The 20570-nt window shown below is 41.4% G+C and overlaps 1 protein-coding gene across 1 annotated transcript in view; it reads right to left on the bottom strand.

Moving 5' to 3' along the window:
* Glud1 (glutamate dehydrogenase 1) overlaps positions 1-20570 on the bottom strand; it is a 36010-nt gene that overhangs the window by 6267 nt on the left and 9173 nt on the right. Inside the window, exons 2-9 of the mRNA XM_052733959.1 lie at positions 16476-16556; positions 14541-14596; positions 11736-11799; positions 7593-7687; positions 3201-3380; positions 2000-2137; positions 1112-1249; positions 748-828 (exon numbers count right to left, since the gene is read on the bottom strand). Coding sequence (XP_052589919.1) covers positions 748-828; positions 1112-1249; positions 2000-2137; positions 3201-3380; positions 7593-7687; positions 11736-11799; positions 14541-14596; positions 16476-16556 — 833 coding nt within the window. The remainder of the gene's footprint in view (positions 1-747; positions 829-1111; positions 1250-1999; positions 2138-3200; positions 3381-7592; positions 7688-11735; positions 11800-14540; positions 14597-16475; positions 16557-20570) is intronic.

The raw sequence follows: 20570 nt of genomic DNA, 5'->3' as shown, positions 1-20570 counted from the left end.
AAGTGGTCTCTTCAGAGTCCATATGAAGTTCCAATAACTCCCCTATTTTCACCCCAAACTCTGAACACATGTTCTTCATAGTAGCAGGAAAAAAAAAAAAAAAGGAACTAAGTGTGTATGTGTGAGTATGAGTGTCTACAGAGGCCAGAAGAGGGTGTCAGATCCCTGGAGCTGGAGGTCTAGGCAGGCTGTGAACCATCCAATGATGACACTCTGAACTTGCAAGAGCACTCACTACAGGCTTTTGATGGCTGTGTCATCTCTTTAGCACTCAGTTTTCCTTTCCTTTTTCTTCTTCTTTCTTCAGTAAAGCAGTAAGAAACATTCAAAATGCATCAAGTTAGGAACTGGGTAACAAACCTTAAGAATTTAATTTAGAATTGTATTTCTAGCACAGTATATATTTATCGTAACTAGATTTTGAGGGTTACTAATACTCAAGTTACAGCTAGAAGCTAGACAAAGTATTCAGGACTAAGAGAAAAGTGACTGGCATATTATTGTCTCTCTCTCTCTCATTTGTTTCTTGAGATGCTGCAGATTGAACCTTGAACTTCATGTGTGCTCTTGCAAGGGCCCTACCACTGAGACCCTGGCCTCAGCCTTGCTGCCGTTATATTTTCTTAAAAGTAAATAAAGATTAAGGATTTACTACAACCGTGACACCAGTGGGTTCTCTCTCTGCCAATTGCTAGCAAAAGAAATGATCCCCAGAACATACAAAACCGAAGAACGTAGGCGACCTACCGGAATAACCATGATGTTCCTTTCCAGGAAGATCTTATCAGCCTCTGGAGTGGTCGGTCCATTGGCTCCTTCAGCAATGATCTGCAAGAGAATTGGGGACATGTACAGATGCCAGGAAATCCTCATAGGAAAGAGATGAGTGTATGTGTAAGGAATTAAAAGGAAGAACATAATTTTGGTTAAAATTAAATTGCTCTACAAAGTATATACAGTTACCTTTTATTTTTCTGTTTCTCTAATTTTCTTAACTATGTTTTGAAAGTGGTAATGATGGTATAATTTTGTGACTCAAACAAAATCACTGATCAGACTTTTTATGATATTCTACATGGGTGATGCTGATCTGTTTTTACAATGGTTTTACCTTGGCTTTGACTCTGGGTGCATTGGATTTGGTCAACTGCTTCTCGCTGGCTGCAGGGATTAGGATGTCACAGTCAGCCTCCAAGATGCTTCCTTCATAGACCTTTGCTTTGGGGAAGCCCAGAATTGACCCATGTTGCTGTAATTGATTGAAAATCAGAATTAATGGCTCCAACAGAGTTTAAATGCTATCTTCAGTGCCTATTATACAAAATCTACTTATTTAGAGCTCTTTGAGACAGGTACAGTGGCTCACTCTATAATCTCTGCATTAGGGATGCTGAGGCAAGGAGATTGCTGTGAGCGTAAAACCAGCCTGGGCTACCCAGGGAATGAGGCCAATCAAGCATACATAGCATAGCAAGACCATGCATGCCTCAAAAAAAAAAAAAAAAAAAAAAAATTGCCTACCAATACTTGGAAGGAAGAGACAAGATGATCAACCCAAGCTTGAATACAAAGATCCAACACCACCACCGAAACATAAAACCAAAGGAAGAAAGAACACTAATGTCCCTGCCACCAAGCTTGATGATGAGTTCCAGCACTCAGGATCCATGTGGCAGAAGAAGAAACAACTCTTGCAAGTTGTCCTCTACGTGTGCACTGTGACACATGCCTCACCCACCTCAAAAGAAGTAACAAAAATGTTGCTATTATTTTTTTAGGGCTGGTGAGATCTCAGTGCTTGCGATCAGTAATGACCTGAATTTGAGCCCTGGGACCCCTGTGGTGGAAGGTGAGAGCAGACTCCTGTAGAGTGTCTTCTGATCACGAATTGAATGCCACAGCACATGAACACATAATTAAATCCCCCACCCCCCAAAACAAAACAAAAAAAACCTATTCTCTTAAAATTTAAGACTGTTCAGCTATCAGAATAACATACCAACTTGAAATCTTCCAGTTCCTTTGGGTCAATACCATCTGGATTCCATATACTCCCATCAGATTCACCAACGCCAACACATTTAGCACCAAAACGATGTAAATACCTCATAGAGTGCAGACCCACGTTACCAAATCCCTGTGAAGAACAATTATGCATGATACAGACTTGATGTAGATAGTATGGGTCATTTTGACCAACATAAATCTATGCTGATAATTTAGAAGCAAGTCTCAATATTTTAGCTAAAAGTAGCAATTTCCTGGGCCAGCAGATGGCTTATGGGAAAGGTACTTGCCACCAAGTGTAACTCTGATGACCCATACAGTGAAAGGAAAGAACCAACCACCCTAAGTTTCCTCTGACCTCTACTTGTACTGTGTGGCACATAGATGTCCACACAAGTACTAACAAAATGAGTAAATATATTAGCAAAAAGAAGCAGTGTATGGAATGGCTTCTTCAATGACATTTTCTATGCTCAAGAATCTGAAACCCAACCTTGTTACCTACGAGACTGAGCCCTGGAGAAGTTTAGTTAGGGACCTTGCTCGCTTATAAAGCCCTGGCAGTGGGGACAACCCACACCAATGCAGTCAGAGCCTGTGGTCTTATGACTGTATAGATAAAGGTATGCTATCATTTTAAGGAAGTGCTGAATGTTAACTTCTAAGTGAAATATGTGTGGACACAGAAACAAATTTAGGTCAATGTGGAAATATTTCTGCACACTTACAATGGCTGCACAGTTGAGGCCTTTTCCCCTCTGAATGCAATTTTATGTTTAAATAAGGACCAAAAGAAGTGATAGTCATGTATTTAATATCTAAGAGATATTAAATTGGGTCTAATTCTATGAATCATATCAAGGTTAAGAAAAAAAAAGACGTTTCACTCGAAAAGTCTTCTACAATCTAACAAACTCTCAAAGAATCTAATTTTAACGCCATAAATTGAAAACACTTTAAAATTTTAGTGTGTATCAGTTAAGAAAACAAAAACTGGGCTGATGAGATGGATAAATGGGTAAAAGCATGTGTACTCAAGCCTGACAACCTGAATTTAATCCATGGACTTTACTTAGCAGAAGAACTGACTCCTGCTCTGACCTCCAATGTACCCTGTAGCATGTATGTCTTCCCACATAAATAAATAAACAAATGTAAGTAGCAGAACAAAACCAAATCCCCAACTGTTTTACCTGAACAACAAATGTCTTGTCACCAAACCCTGGTGTCATTCCTAAAATGCTCATGTAAGAAGCTTCATTGATGAAGTTTTCAATTCCATGGAACACACCACGGCCAGTAGCGGAGATGCGCCCGTGGATACCTCCTTGACTGATGGGTTTACCAGTAACACAGGCATGTGCATTGATATCCTGTAAGAGAGGGCTAGAGGTTCAACCCCTGATACCATGAAATAATAATAATAACAATAATAATAATAATGAAAATAAATCCTTTGAGAGGAAAGGAGTCACAATTTAATGGAAGAATTTAAATTTCTTTTGAGACAGATCACTGACCTTGAACTTGAGATCCTTGTCACTACCTTCTGAGTGCTGGGATTATAGGCATGTGCCACCATACCCAGTACTAAATCCTGTTTCTATGATCAAGCCAATACAACAGAGTGCATTCTCATTAGCTAAACCTATTTTTAGTAAGAGTGTGTGTAAGTTGGTGTGGTGGCACTGCCTGTAACCCCAGCATTTGCTGAGGCAGGAGCAGCTCACGTTCAAGGGTACCCTGATTATAAAAACACAGAATCTACAAGCTTGTGCAAATCTCTGAGTATGTGTGAGTCATATAAGTTCATATTCATTAACAGGGAGGGGCCTTTTCCAACCTTCTGTTCTTAGGAATCTAATAAGGTAGGCTGTTTTTCACACTAAGAGACAGTTTAGTAATTTAGTGTTAAGCACAAACAACAATATCATAAGCGTAGATATGATTCAGCTTGAAGCTATTACTCCTTCACCGAAAACCTAAGCCACATTAAGTTAGGGTAGGCAGTGCTGGGCAGCGGTGGTCCCAGCATTTGGGAGCCAGAGGCAGGTGGATCTATGAATTCCAGGCTAGCCTGGTCTACAGAGTGAGTTCTAGGACAGCCAAGGCTACACAGAGAAGAAACCCTGTCTCAAAAAACAAAAAACAAAAAGTTAGGGTTCACATTTCACTTGTGAGTGCTTTAAGATTGCCAAAACAAAAACCAAAAACCTCAGAACCAGAAGAAGCATTGCAATTTTCTTGAATGGAAAGATACTGTTTTATAATCTACCAAGCTAATTTTGAAATCTAACATGTCAAAAAACAAAACAAAACAAAACAAAAAACCCTTCCTTGGGCTGGAGAGATGGCTCAAAGGTTAAGAACACTGGTTGTTCTTCCAGAGGTCCTGAGTTCAATTCCCAGCAACCACATGGTGGCTCACAGCCATCTGTAACGAGATCTGGCGCCCTCTTCTGACCCGCAGGCATACATGTAGGCAGAACACTGTATACATAATAAAATAAACCTTTAAAAACAAAAACAAAAACCCTTCCTCAAATGAAGAAAGAACTTCAAAAGAAAAATTTAAAATGGTGTTCATGGGCAAGATGCAGAAGCCTGTACCTTTGATGCACTAATAGATCTGCAAAGTGGATGGAGGGGTGATTTCAATCTTACCTACATTTTTACCTTCTTTAAATTATGGCTGTGCATGTCTTTTTGTTTACAAAGAGGCACAGTTAGTAAAACAGGGTCTTGAGGGCCTGGGCAGATGGCTCAGCTGGTAAAGAACAGCTTTGCAAGCTTGAACATCCCTGGGGCTGGCTGGCCAGCCAGGGTAGGCAAATTAGTGAGCTCCAGGTTCAACAAGACCCTGCCTCAAAAAATAAGGAGGAGAGCAACTACAGAAGACAGTGTTGACCTCGGGTCACACATACACACACACACAAAAGAAAAGGAGAAAAAAAGATGGGTTTGGGAGGGTTTCCCTTCCGAAGCACCATACATTATAAACATAGCAAGCAGAACATTGTGGAACAGACACAGTGATCAGAGAACAGAAGATGGAGAATTTTAAACCAGGGGCAAAAGCATGCCTAAGTGAATTTATTATCTCCTGCAATGAAGTGTTCAAGTTCATGTTCTATCCCTGTCCAGAAGTCCCCTGAGTTTTACTCCTCTATTTAAGTATTTTCTACAGAGAACTTGGACTTGCATTACTTGTACAGTTACCAACAAAAGAATGAAAACAACTCTGAAAAGAAGGCAGTCTAGCAAAGCCTCAGAATTAGTAGTTTTCCCACAGTTCTCTTTCATGAATAATTAACACCATGAATACAGAACTGCAAAGCTGGTGCCAGACAGTTCTAAACTGTGGGAATGCAAATGCCGGGGCAGAAGGAAATGCTGTGTGTGTGTGAGGTCAGGCCTGGTGCCAGCTGACTCCCCAGAGTATGTAATGGTCTGGGAACCCAGGAGGGAGGGACCATGTCCTGGCTCCCCCACACCACACTGTCAGTAGGGCTGGATGACCAGTCATGATGGCTTCCTTACTGTGATCTGGGTCTTTAGGTTTCTGATCAGTTAAAGATGGAAGGGCTTTGACCAGCCGCGTCCAAGGTTTATTTGGCAGAGCCTCCTAAGACTTCTTCACACTGCCACAACCGTGAAGGAGCTACGAGCAACAGTGCACTGCCGACCAGCCTGCAGTGGTCAGGGCAGAGCCCAGCTCAAGAACAAGAGAGCACATCCAGTGCTTTCTTAGCATTAGGAGGCATGCAAGCCAGGGGTGACGGTGAAGGTGCAAACCTAGCACTTGGGGAGCCTAAGCAAGAGGACAGCTCTACGTTTCCGTCTAAACTAGGCCAAAAAAAAAGGGAGGTGTGTCAGCAGAGCGGTGGTCCAAATCAATCACTGTTGCACTTCACTTCATAGCTGGGTACAATTCACACAGTGTAACACTTCCTTTTTGTGTATTTCACTAAGGGCTGTGGACTGTTCTGAGAGTCTCACGGACACTTGATTGCTAGCTTACATTGAGGAAGCTAAAGCAGAGACTCCCAGTGCATGAAGCTGTGGGTGAAGGAGGCAGGACTAGAATGCAGATGGCCTGCCTGTGCTCCAAGCATTGTGCAACACCACTTCAGGAAATGTGTCCCCCTCCAAAGCCTCCCTTCCATGCAGGCCCCGGAAAGACAAGTCTGACTACCCAAGCATTTTACTCCCACAAAGGCTCATATCCATTAACAGCAGACAACAAAGCTCTTCCAGGCAGCAGTGACCTTTTAGACTGCCATCCCTTTGCTTCTCTCCAATGCTACTTTTCTTAGCTGAACGTTTCCTGGAAAGCTCCCACTTCCTTCTTTTCATGCGCTCCTGTGGTCTGGGATTCTCTATCCAGCCCTCAACAATTCCATCTTCTGCTATATCCACAGAGTGAAACACTGATTATAGCTCGCCATAGCTTCTTTTTCAGGACAAAGACTGAAGTCCTTGATAGGCAGTAACCTGGCAGGAGCTCTCTTCTCTACTGACTGGGTACAACACATGCTCCCTGCCCTTCAAGCTCACTGCTCTTCTGTACTTCAGGACTTCCTAAACACTCCTTTCTGCTTCCACCTCTCCGACACGAGTGCCCATCTTTCAGAGCTCAGAACATTCCCAAAGAGGGCTGCACTGACTCGATTTCCAAAGGCTCTGGTTAGGCCCCACTATCCTTTTTCACAGCTTTGAAACAGCTTAGACACACACCGGTTGTAGTGCAAATCTGACTTCTACTTAGTGTAAATGAGTGTTTTTTTTAAAAAATCCTTTTTTCCTAAGCCACTCACCCAACTTTATGTTCTTGTATTCTCTTTCTCTCTCATAAATAAATAAATATTCACTTCTTAGTTTATGGATGTTTCCTTTCCCAAGGTTTCATAGTTTTCAGGGACAAGCTGTTCTCTCCAGCCCTGGGGTCGAGAGTCAGGGGCTGGTGTCACACAGACTGCCCCTCTTCCTAAGGATAAGTCACAGCAAAGCCTCTTCACTATCAATAAAACCCCCACTAGAGCTGACATCTGTGGCTCACTTACCTCCTTTGTCACCTTTACACAAGTGTGTCTTACCTTCTTCAATCTCAGCTGTTTCTCTTCCTCTTAGCCCCCAAATCTCCAGATGTTGAAATCCAACCAAATTTTCAAGGTTCAACTCAAATATCTCTTCAAAAAGGCCTTCTTCAGAAGCCCAAATTCTACCTTTATATCACACCATTTTCATACCTTAGCTCATGTGCCTTAGCGCCTCTCTAAGTGAAAGCACTCTGATGGGAAGGCAGAACTGAACGTACCGTCTAGTGCCTCAGCAAGTGAGCTGCCCTGGTTGGGAAAGTCTGGTCTCAGTGCTCAGTATAGTGCAGCATGTAAGCAAAAGCCCAATTCACGTAAACTCACTATGCTTACAGTTTCAGACTAGAGAGAGGGCAAAGTGATATGCATATCAAGTTTATGATTAAAAGGAAGGTGAACCCAGCAATTACCAACTTCTCATGAAATCGGATTAGTGTTACTTCTTATGGACAGCAATGCCGGAAGCCTTGGGATTCCGTGGATACTCACATAGTGCCCTATGGTGCTGGCATAGGTGTCAGCGATCCAGGACATCTCCCGCTCACCCGTGCTCATGTCTGGGGCAGGCACATCAATGCCAGGACCTGGGAGCACAGGGAAAGGGCAGTGCGCCAGTTTTTAAGATCAACTTATCCCAAACATTAAGATGCTTGCAATTCTCTAAGAGAACAATGTCATTGTGGCTAGAAAACTTTAGATCTCATTTTGGTAATAAACTGAAGCCACAAAAATACTCATTAAATGCCTCTTCTCTATGAAACTTGTATCCATAATGTCACGTGGCTATTTTTTCCACTGAAATTTACTGGATTGTACCTGGAAGTTACCTGCAGACAACAGATAGAAGTTACTCCTGGGACTTCAGAGTATGACACTGGCAAATGTTTGGTCTCTCAACCTCAGTTCCCTGAACTGTACCATTCTGACCACCATAACAGGATTATTCTGGTTACTGAGTAGCTGTGTATGAAACAGTTTAGCTCCCTACTGGCTTAGGCCTTCTCACTAAGGAGAAAAAGAGGGGGGAACGTGACACTGCTCAAGATAGTATTTATAAGATCTGTGATGCTTTCACTCACTGAATACTTTTGTTGGATTTAGCAGCCAATGGTTGGTGTATAGAAGGGTTTGGGGCTTAGCATTTAGTTCACCAGAGCACAGCAAATTAAAATAAGTACGAGAGCCAGGCGGTGGTGGCGCACGCCTTTAATCCGAGCACTCGGGAGGCAGAGGCAGGTAGATCTCTGTGAGTTCGAGGCCAGCCTAGTCTATAGAGCGAGATCTAGGACAGGCACCAAAACTACACAGAGAAACCCTGTCTCAAAAAACTAAAAAGTATGAGAATAGCAAACATTGGCTCGCAGTGACTCACCACTGCTGCTTCTAACACCACTGGATATGGTGAACTTACTGAGCAACACATTCAGTGATGTTCACCCTAACAGCAAAGGGAGAACTATGTAGAGATACTCAAAACTAAGGTAAAAATTATTAAGATGCCAATTAAGTAAGATATGGCATAGCTACACAAAGTAATAGTCATTCAAAGTTGATTTTTTTTTACCCATGTAAATAACTTGGAATTATTACCAAACCCACCATATAGAAAATGGCAGGTTTCATATCGCTATGTATGCTCTCATTTACATAAAATTCTATCCCCTTCTTCCTTCCCTCTCTATCCCCCCACATGCATGTCTACATACATATGCACACAGGTTTGGAAAGATAGGTATCAATAACTTGTTTACTATATTCTTGGATTTAAGCATTATAACTCTACAATATGCTGTTTGAATTATATCATAAGTTATTTTCATAAAAACTTAAAAAATGCTCAAATTATTAAGTCCCTCCACAAAATAAAGCTCTTCCTCAGGACCCAATCCTAGACACTAATTTTCTGAACAAATTGTAATATCATGAATACAAGATAGGCAAAATCAAAAATGAGAGGTCAAGGTTCAAGTCTTATGCTCCTACCTAATCTGTCACTCCACATCCTCATCTATTTTTAGGCATCTTTAAATCTAAGGATGCCTAGCCTCATAAGCCTGTCTTCCGTACAGTGCTTCTACCTAAGGCCTGACATTCTAGCCTTACTCACTGTCTGCTTTGCTTACGTTCCATTTGACATACTCAGACTATACGGCACTACAACCTTGTTTAACCACAGTTCTTTCCTAAGCTACAAAGGAGAAATTGCCATCAAATCTGCTTAGAAATATCTAAGGAGTGTTATTCTAGTTTTCAGCAACATTTCTTGCTTCAAACAGCAATATGAACTGGTAAGTCTGAGGTAAGTAGTTTGTAAATCAGAAAGACATTCTGAAAAAAACAAAGACATGAATGCTGACTGATACTAAAGCCAAGACAGATTTCCTACTAGGTTCATGAGTTTCCTGCCTCTCATAAAATCGATCTATGGGGATGTACACATCACAAGTAATTCCTGCAATACAGATAAATCCTTAATTCCATTTTGATTTAAAGGAAGGGCTAAAACCATGATAATTTGGTGATGGAGATACAGGGGGAATAAGAAAGACAGAGCTATGAGGAACCTGCAGGGTAAAGTTACAGGTGACAGGTACCATCTAAACACACACTAAGAATGAACATTTCCAAGCTTTCTCAAGAATCTGAAGGAGTATTTTCCAGTGTATTCTGTGAGGCTGGTATCACTTTACTACCAAGGCTGAACAAAGAATAGTTATAAAATGAGAAAACACTGCACAGAAATAAACAGTCATATTGGTCTACAAATGTCAAATATCATTTATTTCCTTGTACAGGGACAACACTGTATTAAATATGTACCACCTTACCTATGTGGGTTTGTTTACAGAAATTACTAAGTATCCTCAAAATAACAAAACCAAACCAAACCAAAAAAACCAAACCAACAGAAAAAGCTACCCCCCAAACCCAACAAATCAATATCGCTTATAACAGCATCAAATAGACTATGTAGTTGTCTCTAGAACTAAGAAAGTGAGAAGCAAAGCTTAAAGAACTAAGAGGCTCAACAAACAGAAAGATGCCCACGTCCATGGGTTGGAAGACTTAATCTGGTAAACATGGCAACCCCCCACAGAATGGTCTACAGATACCATTCCTATCAAAATCTTAGCTCTCCTCCTCTATCACCACACCATCCAGTTTCCCATGGAATTTGACAAGCTCATCCTAAACCCACAAACTTAACAGGGTAAGAATTTGTACTCAAGTCTGAGTCACAATGGAAACTTCTGACTCAAGACTGAGTCACAATGGAGAACTTTGCAGCAAGGGAAGTGAGAAAATAACAGGGGAGCTTTGAAAGTTTGCCCTCTACAAGCAAAGGGGCCAAAGTCTTCATAGTTAAGGTTTGCCTTCTTTCAGAGTTCCAATGAGTCACTTTGTACTTTTTGAAACTGTCATAACTAAGCTGATAAACACTCTAGATGGCAATAGCTATGGCAGAATGAAATCTAAAAAACACAAGGATATTAAAATATATTAAGATTTTAGGCTAAGAGGAACCATTCTATTTAAATGACCATGAAGGCCATCACCAGGCTGAGACATGATTTCAATTCACCATCTTGAAATAAAAAAAGCATCCCTGTAGGCATGAGTGAGGTGCTTATTAACTTCTGTTAGCAAAATGTTCCTGGGCAATGAGGCGCAAGTAAAGCTCATAACAGTGTTCATCTGAGGCATGTCAAGAATTTTAGACCAAATCTTACAACATTCTACGTCTTTGTATATTCACTCCTGTATTAAAGCATTTATTTCATATCTTATTTCCAAAAACCAGGGCAAGTTTTAAAATATAGCTTAATTTCATAGGAACTTGCCACTGGTGGAGGAAACATGGAGGAAAACACAAGGGCAGGAAAGCAGTTAAGAGTATGGTTGTGTGCCCCAACCCCCTTTCAGCCAGTTTTTCTTTAACATTTCACTGAATAACCTTAATTATTAAAATAAACTAGAAGCCTTCTAGACCAAGAAATATAAGACAAATTGCTTAGAAATTAAAGAGTAAATAACATGTATACATCACAAATAATACTCATATCTCACAAAGAATGTAACACAAATACAATGAAAAATAGCAAACAAATGGAAGCACCCTTAGAAATTTAGCATGCTTCACAAAAGCTCCTGTAACTAACGAGTACTCCTCAGAGACAGTGATGGTGCATGGAATAGTGAGTGTATTACATCAGCCTCACTGTCAGTTCTCAGCGAACAGCTAACACATATTAAAGAAATCACAGGCTTCAAGTAACATCACATTTTTATTGCTTCAGAAAAAAAACTGGATGGATTTAAAAATCCAGTATTTGGTAGTCGTGTCCTTTTTCATGTTTCAGAAAAGAATGCAAACAAGGCAGCAGAGATCTCTCCTTGGTGTCCTTGCCCCACATTGCACAGTGAGAACCTGAACTTGCTATTGGAGATGTGTCAAAATGAAAAACAAAAACCAAGATATGTCTATGAGATCTACAAAGAAACCTGGTTTCTGGAAGGGAAAGGACAACTATATCCAGGCACTTTATAAAGGCAGGAGTTTAATTCAAGACCATTACTTTTTAGGTGTTTCCACTTTATACAGAAATGCATAGAGCAATGAGCAATACATACCAATAAAACCCTTCTTTGCCAACTCCATAGTGAACCTCCGTGTGATCTTTTCTAATTCGTTGTCCTGCAGAGAGATAGAAAAAAGAAAACAATGAAAAACATTTTGAACTTATGTATCTCAGACTGGTTAAGAAAACCAGTGGTCAGCCGGGCGGTGGTGGCGTACGCCTTTAATCCCAGCACTCGGGAGGCAGAGGCAGGCGGATCTTTGTGAGTTCGAGGCCAGCCTGGTCTATAGAGCGAGATCCAGGAAAGGCACAAAGCTACACAGAGAAACCCTGTCTCGAAAAACCAAAAAAACAAAACAAAACAAAAAAGAAAACCAGTGGTCAATAATTCTAGCATGAAAAATGATTTTAAAAGGTTTGTATGGAGATATTTTATCTGTGTACCCCAATAAAGTTTATCTGAGGATCAGAGGAAAAAGGCAGCCACTATAATAAACACAGAAGTCAGGCAATGGCCGGGCAGTGGTGGCGCACCCCTTTAATCCCAGCACTTGGAAGGCAGAGCCAGGCAGATCTCTGTGAGTTCAAGGCCAGTCTGGTCTACAGAGTGAGATCCAGGACAGGTACCAAAACTGCACAGAGAAACCTTGTCTCGAAAAAACCAAAAACAAGTTAGGCAATGGTAGCACACACCTTTAATCCTATCACTAGGAAGGCAGGGATCTGTCTGGATCTCTCTGAGTTCAAGGCCACACTAGGAACAGAGCCGGGCATGGTGGCACATACCTTAAATTCCAATACCAGTTAACCATAAAAGTCTGGAGGTCTGTATAGACAGACAGGAAGTAATGTAGCTGGGCGGAGAGGAAGTGAGATGCAGAACAGAAAGGCATATAGGCATGGGTATACAGGAAGTAGATCTCTTTGGCGGAGGATCTCCAAGTGGTAAGAACATAGATCTCCAAGTGGTAAGAACATGGCTGGCTTCTTTCTGCTTTTCTGATCTCTCAGCTTTTTACCCCAATATCTGGCTCCGGGTTTTTATTAATAAGACCATTTAGCAACTCGTCTACAGGCTTGCCTGGGCTACAAAGATTTCAAGGCAATTCTATGCAACCCTGTTTCAGAATAAAAAAGCAAAGAGGGATAGGGAGATAATAGCTTCGTGGTAGAGCATTTGCTAGTACGTGAGGATCAGAGCCTAGGTCCAATTCTCAATCCTGTGTTTGTGTTTGTGTGTGTGTGTGTGTGTGTGTGTGTGTGTGTGTGTGTGTGTGTGTGTGTATGTGTGTGTGTGTGTGTGTGTGTGTGTATGGGGTGAAGACATGACTGAATTCTTTCTGAGAGTCTCTCTCATAGTTAAGTCAACCCTGAATGGTGCTGAACTTGTTATATGGTCTATACTGGCTGTGAACTTAGAGATCCACCCATACCAGCCAGGTGTGGTGTCTGTAATTCCAGCACTGGAGACACTGAGGCAGAAAGATCTAGAGATATCATCCCCAAACCTTTCTTTCTACTGTTTCTGTCTCTCTCTCACACACAAAACAATTATATCTCTATAGACCCCATGGGTCATGCCTACATTTTCATTTACATGTGAAATTTTAATATAGGTGTGATGGCTCATGCCTGTAATCCTGGGTCTCAGGAGGACTGAAGAGAATGAGGTAAACCTGGACTACATAGTGAGTCTCTGTCTTAAAAACAAAAACCTCAGGCAAAAAAGTGAAAGAGTTGGAGTTTAATAAAGATGTTTTAATATAGGCATTTAATATAGGCATGAAGGCTAATAAAAAGGTACTAAAAAAAAAGGACAAGACACATCTGAGGATGGGCGTGGGCTGCTCCCCACCCCCTGCCCCTCCAGTGTTTCTCTGTGTAGCCCTGACTGTCCTGGAACCAGCTCTGTAGAGCAGGCTAGCCTTGAACTCAGATCCACCTGTTTCTGCTTACCAAGTGCTGGGATAAAAGGTGTGTGTTACCACCATTCAGTGGGTGTGGGATTCTTAAAGAGTTACAGAAATAGTAAGACACACCCAAGTGTGGGTGATAGGATGCTCAAGGAAGTCATCAAAAGGTGAATTTCAGAGGGAATAAAATCACAGTTATTATGTTTGTATACAGATCATTAATTTAGTCTATGTTGACCACTGCAGCAACCAGTTTTAATTAACTTGGAACTAACAGAATAAACGTGATTTTTTATTAGATTTGTTATTTATTGCAAGAACAAAATCTCTACATCTCTTCAGGTCAAGGCCGGGTGGTGGTGGTGGTGGTGGTGGTGGTGGTGCAGGCCTTTAATCCCAGCACTGGGAGGCAGAGGCAGGCAGATCTCTGCGTTCCAGGACAGCTAGGATTGTTAGAGAAACCCTGTCTCAGAACAAAACCAGAACCAACTCCCACCCCCCCCCCAAAAAAAAAAAACCAACACCCTTCAGGTCAAAATTTTATTAATTTGTTTATTTTTGGTTTTTCAGGACAGGGTTTCTCTGTATAGCTCTGGCTGTACTGGAATTCACTATATAAATTAGGCTATCCTTAAACACAGATATCTGACTGTCTCTGCCTCCCAGTGCTGGGAACCCAGCTTAAAACTTCAGATCAAAATTTCACAACATGAACAGAAATGTCTAACAGCATGAAAATATTAACTCTTTACCAAGTAAGAAAAAGGTATCAGTGGCAAGCAAGCAGACAAGTATGGCAAAATACAATACTTAGCTAATTTATTATTAATTTAATAATTATTTCTTTCTTATTCCTTCAGGAAATCAATGGAAACCATTAATCTCACGGGTATGAGGAACACACTTTCAGGCCCTGAGTATACAAACCCCACTTGGATACTTACTGTATAGCTCTTGGGATTGATCTTAACACCTGCTTTAGCACCTCCAAATGGCACATCTGAAAGAGAAGACTGAAAGATGTTGTTCCTTATAAAGCTTAAAAAGTGTAAAAACAAAAAGCACTGTCCAGCACAGGGTGGGTATTCCTCATCTCAAGTGCTTATTTCTTGCATTTCAAATTTTTTATTTACATATACACAATTAGACATCTTGAGGATGGGATCCAACTCTAGATGGGAATTTTGTTTCATATACACATAGACTACAGGTAATGGTGTAGGGCATTTTACTATTGCCTACATTTTGATAATATGGATCAGGTATGGAGCTTTCTACTGGGGCATCATCTTGGTGTTTATATAGTTTCAGATTCTGAAGCATTTCAGGTTAGGAATACTAACTTTGTGGTGATACACTGTGTACCCTAATAAAGCTTGCCTAAGGATCAGGACAGAGCCAGCCACTAGATTAGACACAGAGGTCAGACAGTGGTGGCATACAACCTTAATCCTGTCACTTGGGAGGCAGAGATCCATGTGGATCTCTGTGAGTTCAAGGCCACACTGGAAACAGCCAAGCAGTGGTGGCGCACGCCTTTAATTCCAGGAGGTGACATGACTGGGCAGAGAGCAGTATATAAGGTGTGAGGAAACAGGAACTAAGGCAGTTCAGCTGAGACCCTCTCGAGTAAAGACTCAGGATTTCAGTCAGAGGATTCGAAGAGTTGGTTGAGGTAATAGGTGGTGGCTGTGGCTTGCTCTGCTTCTCTGATCTTTCAGCTTTCACCCTGATATCTGGCTCTGGGTTTTTTATTATAAGACCATTTAAGATTCGAACAATACAACCTTTATCACAAAAATGTATGACTGTTTTAATTCTAGAAAATTCCAGAAATAAATAAATCCACTGCTGAAGCTATAGCTTAGTTGGTAGAGTGCCTGCCTAAGAGGCAAATGCCCTGGGCTCAGTTATCAGCATCACAAGAAAACAAAGATTGTAGACTGGCTTCTTTCCTTGTTTATGTGTTTGCATGTGTGGGGTATCAGTATAGACTGATGCACACATCAGTATGTAATGCAATCTCTCTCTCTCTCTCTCTCTCTCTCTCTCTCTCTCTCTCTCTCTCTCTCTCTATATATATATATATATATATATATATATATATATATCACCAAGGAGATACTGATTAAGGAAATACAAAAGTTTGTCATCATTTCCAAAATGAAAGAGTGAAAGTTTTTATAAAAGCTAACTGGATTTTCTTTAAACATAAATCTTTGTTAAATGCTTATCTATACTCTATAAGATCAAATCATAGTAGAAGGAAAATAAACACAGTATTCTCTTAGACATAGAGTACTGGTTAACTCTAATTAACACCTGGCTAGCATTATAATATCTGTTCAATAAGATTTCATTTCATTTTAACCAACCAACCAACCAACCAACCAACCAACCAACCAACCAACCAGGCCCTTTAAAAACAAAACAAAAAATCAAACAGTTCTGTTAAAAGAATTACAGTTCTGTTAAAAAATATTTGCTATTTCGAGACAGGATTTCTCTGTGTAACAGCCTTGTCTGTCTTAGAACCAGTTTTGTAAACCAGGCTGGCTTTGAACTCCTAGATCTGCCTGCCTCTGCCTCCAGAGTGCTGGGATTCAATGTGTGGGCTACCACACCGGCTCTGTTAATTATTTTTATAGCACACTAAAAGGAGCCTTGGGGCCAGTAAGTTGGCTCAGCAGGTAACAATACTTGTAAGCCTGACAACCTGAGTTTGATTCTAGGAACCCAAGTAAAGGAAACAGGAGAGAACTCTACAATGTTGCCTCTGACCCCCATACACATATATCCTAATAAACACAATAAATAATACAGTGTAGTCATTTAAAAGTACCCGTGCATATGAACACATTCTGCAGAGAATCACTTACCAACCACTGCACACTTGTATGTCATCAAGGAAGCCAGTGCTTTTACTTCATCCACACTCACATCAGTGCTGTAACGGATACCTGGGGACAGTCATTAAAGAGTTATCGATTTAAAGCAAACTTCTGGCAAGTCAATAACAAATAAAAGCTGTAAATTGAAAATGGCTACACCATTTCTATTTTATAGCCATGCCACTTCTATAAACACTTGAAATATCTTATGTATAAGGAAACCATAAAAAGCAAAAAGGAAAGATGCTAATTAGACATCCAAAAGGAGTTACAGACCGGGTACTTAATTAATTTAATGTATTCTGATAGCCAAGAGTGGTCATGAAGTCTAGTTCTTACTTATAAAGGAATTTAAAGATGACCAAAACATCATCTCTGACCTTAAGGGACTTAGAGATTAGCAGATGAAAGCAGTAAGTGATTTCACAAAGACAAAGGTTCTCTCCCCAGGTGAAGAGGGCAAGGTCAGAGGGCTCAGTGGGCAAAAATGTTTCCCGAGAAAGTCTGACCAATTGGGCTGGATCCCTGGAAGTTAACAGTGAAAGGAGAGAATAGACTGCTGGAAGGTATTCCATGATCTTCACAAATATGCTCTCGCATGTGTGCCCACACTTCAGACAAAGAATTCAACAACAACAATTTAGAGTTATCTCTAGGGTGTGGAGAGATGGCTCAGCAGTTAAGAGCTCTTATTCTTCCAGGGGACCCAGGTTTAGTTAGTTCCCAGGACTCTCATGACAGCTAACAAGTGCCTGCAACTCCCGTTCCAGGGGGTCCAACTGCAGATGTGGTACATAAACAGGCAAAACATCTGTACACATAAAATAAGAATAAATAAAATTTAAAAATCACAAACAGGGTTTCATATGGCCAAGGCTGACTTTGGACCCTTGACCATGCCAAGTGGTGAGATTACAAGGGTGCTTACACTATTTCCTATGCTACATTTCAGTTAAGGATTACTAATTTTCCTCTTACTCCTTGGTTTGGGTGATTTGGTGACAGGGATCTCAACACAGGCAAATGAACAGCCACAATCTCATTACTATATGTGTAATTCTAGCATTCGGGAAGCTAAGGCAGGAGGATTGGCAGAAGTTTGAGGCCAGTTTGGGCTGTATAGTGAGTTCCAGGTCAGTCTGGACTACACAGTGAGAACCTGTAAACCCCAAATGTGCCCCTAAAATAGAGTACTATGAAGTATTAAGCCCTAAGCCAGGCATGGTAAAGCACACTGTTGGCAATCCAGCACTCAGGAGGCGGAAGCTGGATAACTAACTGCCATGAGTTTGAGTGCAGCCTGGGCTATTCAGTGAGTAGCCAGAACCTATCTGAAATGAAACACACAAAACTAGCTGAACACTAGTCCAGGAAAGTAAGTTTGTAAATAAGATGAAATAGTTTTAATAACAAAATTTTGCTTAAATACTAAAATGTTATTTTTCAAAATTACTGAAAGAGCCATAGAGTAATATATTAGTGAAAACTATGCCGAAGCACCAGGCATGGTGGTGCACACCTTTGATCCCAGCACTCGGCAGGCAGAGGCAGGCAGATCTCTGAGTTCAAGGCCAGCCTGGTCTCCAGTTCCAGGACTGCCAAGGCTACACCGAGAAACCCTGCCTCATAAAACATACAAGCAAACAGCTATGCTAAAGCAAAAACTAAGTGTAGTGCCTTGCCCAGGTGACTAGCCCACAGTACCTGGACAGGTGATAACACTGTTCTTCCCTGGGGTAAGGGCTGTGGAACTTGTAGCACGGAACCTTGCACTGTCAAGTCAACTAACTACTAGTTACTACTGTCACAAGCAATTACAAACTAGCAGCACACATCAAAGCAATTGATAGGCAGGGTCTTGCTGCACAGCGCAGGCTGGCCTTGAACTTGCTATCCTCCTGCCTTCATTTTCCAAGTGCTGGGATTTTGGCTGTGAAGCAATTGACTTTTTCAAGAGGGTGTATTTTGACAGAAAACTGAACACACATATTAATTACCTTGGCTTTATTACTTCTCAAGATAAACTGGTAGAATTTGCATGTCTGCAATCTAAACACTCAGGAGGAGGGTTTGTGGACAGTCAGGACTAGTGATTTCCAGGCTGAACTATATAGGGAGACTTGTCTCAAAAAACAAAAACAAAAAAACCAAGGGCTGGAGCTTAGGGTAGAGCAATTGCCTAGCACTGAAAAGGCTCTGGGTTTGGCATGCAGCACTGTAAAACAAAACCAATCAACCAGCCGCCAGTGAGCAGGCTTAGCAGCTAACAGTGCTTGCCACGAAGCATAACTACTTGCCTTTAATCCCTGGGACTCACATGACAGTAGATAACTGATATGCATATGCTGTGGCATCCCAAACACACACACAAAAACAAAATCAAATAAAGTTACTACTTCTCTTACATATACCATTTAAAAATTACTTATGTTCGGCCGGCGGTGGTGGCGCACGCCTTTAATCCCAGCACTCGGGAGGCAGAGCCAGGCGGATCTCTGTGAGTTCGAGGTCAGCCTGGGCTACCAAGTGAGTCCCAGGAAAGGCGCAAAGCTGCACAGAGAAACCCTGTCTCGAAAAACCAAAAAAAAAAAAAAAAAAAAAAAAAAAAATTACTTATGTTCTTTTTTTTTTTTGGTTTTTCGAGACAGGGTTTCTCTGTGCAGCTTTGCGCCTTTCCTGGGACTCACTTGGTAGCCCAGGCTGACCTCGAACTCACAGAGATCCGCCTGGCTCTGCCTCCCGAAAGGCGTTACTTATGTTCTTTTATTACAAAAATCTTGGAAAGACAACAGTTGGAAATTGAGAGCATAACACGTGTTTCCAATTGATGGATCTTAGGGATTCTTGTTTGTGAAGTGAAGAAAAATTTCCTCAACTACACCCATGTGGAATTACTAGTTGAGTCACAGGCATTTTCTCTCAGACTATGAACTAATGAGGAACTTGTATTGGAGGCATGGGAGGAGTGGTCTCAGGAAAGCCGAAGCCGAGTGGATTAGCCCTGGAGCAGACAAAGGCAGGGAGAAAGGAGCAGAGGTAACAGAGATTGTGGGGTCAAGCAGGTTTTCTTTGCAAGCTTTCTAATTAATCACAGTACATAGATGTTTTTACTACTGGACTAGCAGGCACAGTAGTATATGGTCGAGCTGTCAGGAATAACAGGAGATCTCAAAGTAAACCCCAGGAAACAAGAGATAACCTACACTCCAGGAAAGCTAGCTATTCTCCCTCTGGGATCCAAACCCAAAGACAGTCTTGGAAATTCTTCACCACATCTGAATAGACATTTAAGATATTTATGTAAGACGAGGACTGCAGAAATGAAGATACACTGGTAATTAATTCCACGGAGGAAATGGCACAGTTGGAGTAGACGAAGAACACACTATAATTCTAGAAACAGGAAGGTACAGTACCCGAGTGTCACCTGTGGTCTCTATTGCTGCTGGCAGTACTGTGTTTGGAAAGAACGCATCTGGGTTTGGGGCAGCAGTGCTCGCTCGTCGGTACAGAGATTAGCACGAAGAGGACTGAGTGTAGAGGATTTTAATAAAAAGCAGTAGCCCCATTGGACACCTGGAATGGCCAATGGGTTGATTACAGAACTGTGAACCACAGAATGGGTATCTTTAGAGGAGGGACCTCAAATCTAGGGCCATGTTCTGCTCTGCTGACAAAATAATCTATGCTCTGGTCCACCAGAGAAAACCACAACCGCCACTGTGACAATGTTGATATTTACCCATTAGGGGAACACTGGAAGGGCAGAGTCTTTGTTTTAAGGTTTCTACTGCTGTGATAAAATACCATCACCATAAAGAACTTGGGGAGGAAAGGGTTTATTTCAGATTACACTTCCACATTGTTGTCTATCATCAAAGAAAATCAGGGCAGGAGCCCAAACAAGGCAGGAATCTGGAGGCAGGAGCTGATATAGAGGTCATAAAGGAGTGCTGCTTACTGGCTTGCTCAGTTTGCTTTCTTACAGCACCCAGAACCATCAGCCCAGAAGTGAGGCTGCCCACAGTGAGCTGTGCCCTCAATTGCTAATCAAGAAAATGCACCTCAGCTTGTCCACAGGCC

This window comes from Peromyscus californicus, unplaced genomic scaffold (genome assembly GCF_007827085.1).
Source record: "Peromyscus californicus insignis strain IS unplaced genomic scaffold, ASM782708v3 Scaffold_12__1_contigs__length_115047231, whole genome shotgun sequence".
Taxonomy (NCBI): domain Eukaryota; kingdom Metazoa; phylum Chordata; class Mammalia; order Rodentia; family Cricetidae; genus Peromyscus; species Peromyscus californicus.
The sequence above is the reverse complement of the archived record's forward strand: the minus strand, read 5'-3'. Positions and strand labels throughout refer to the sequence as shown.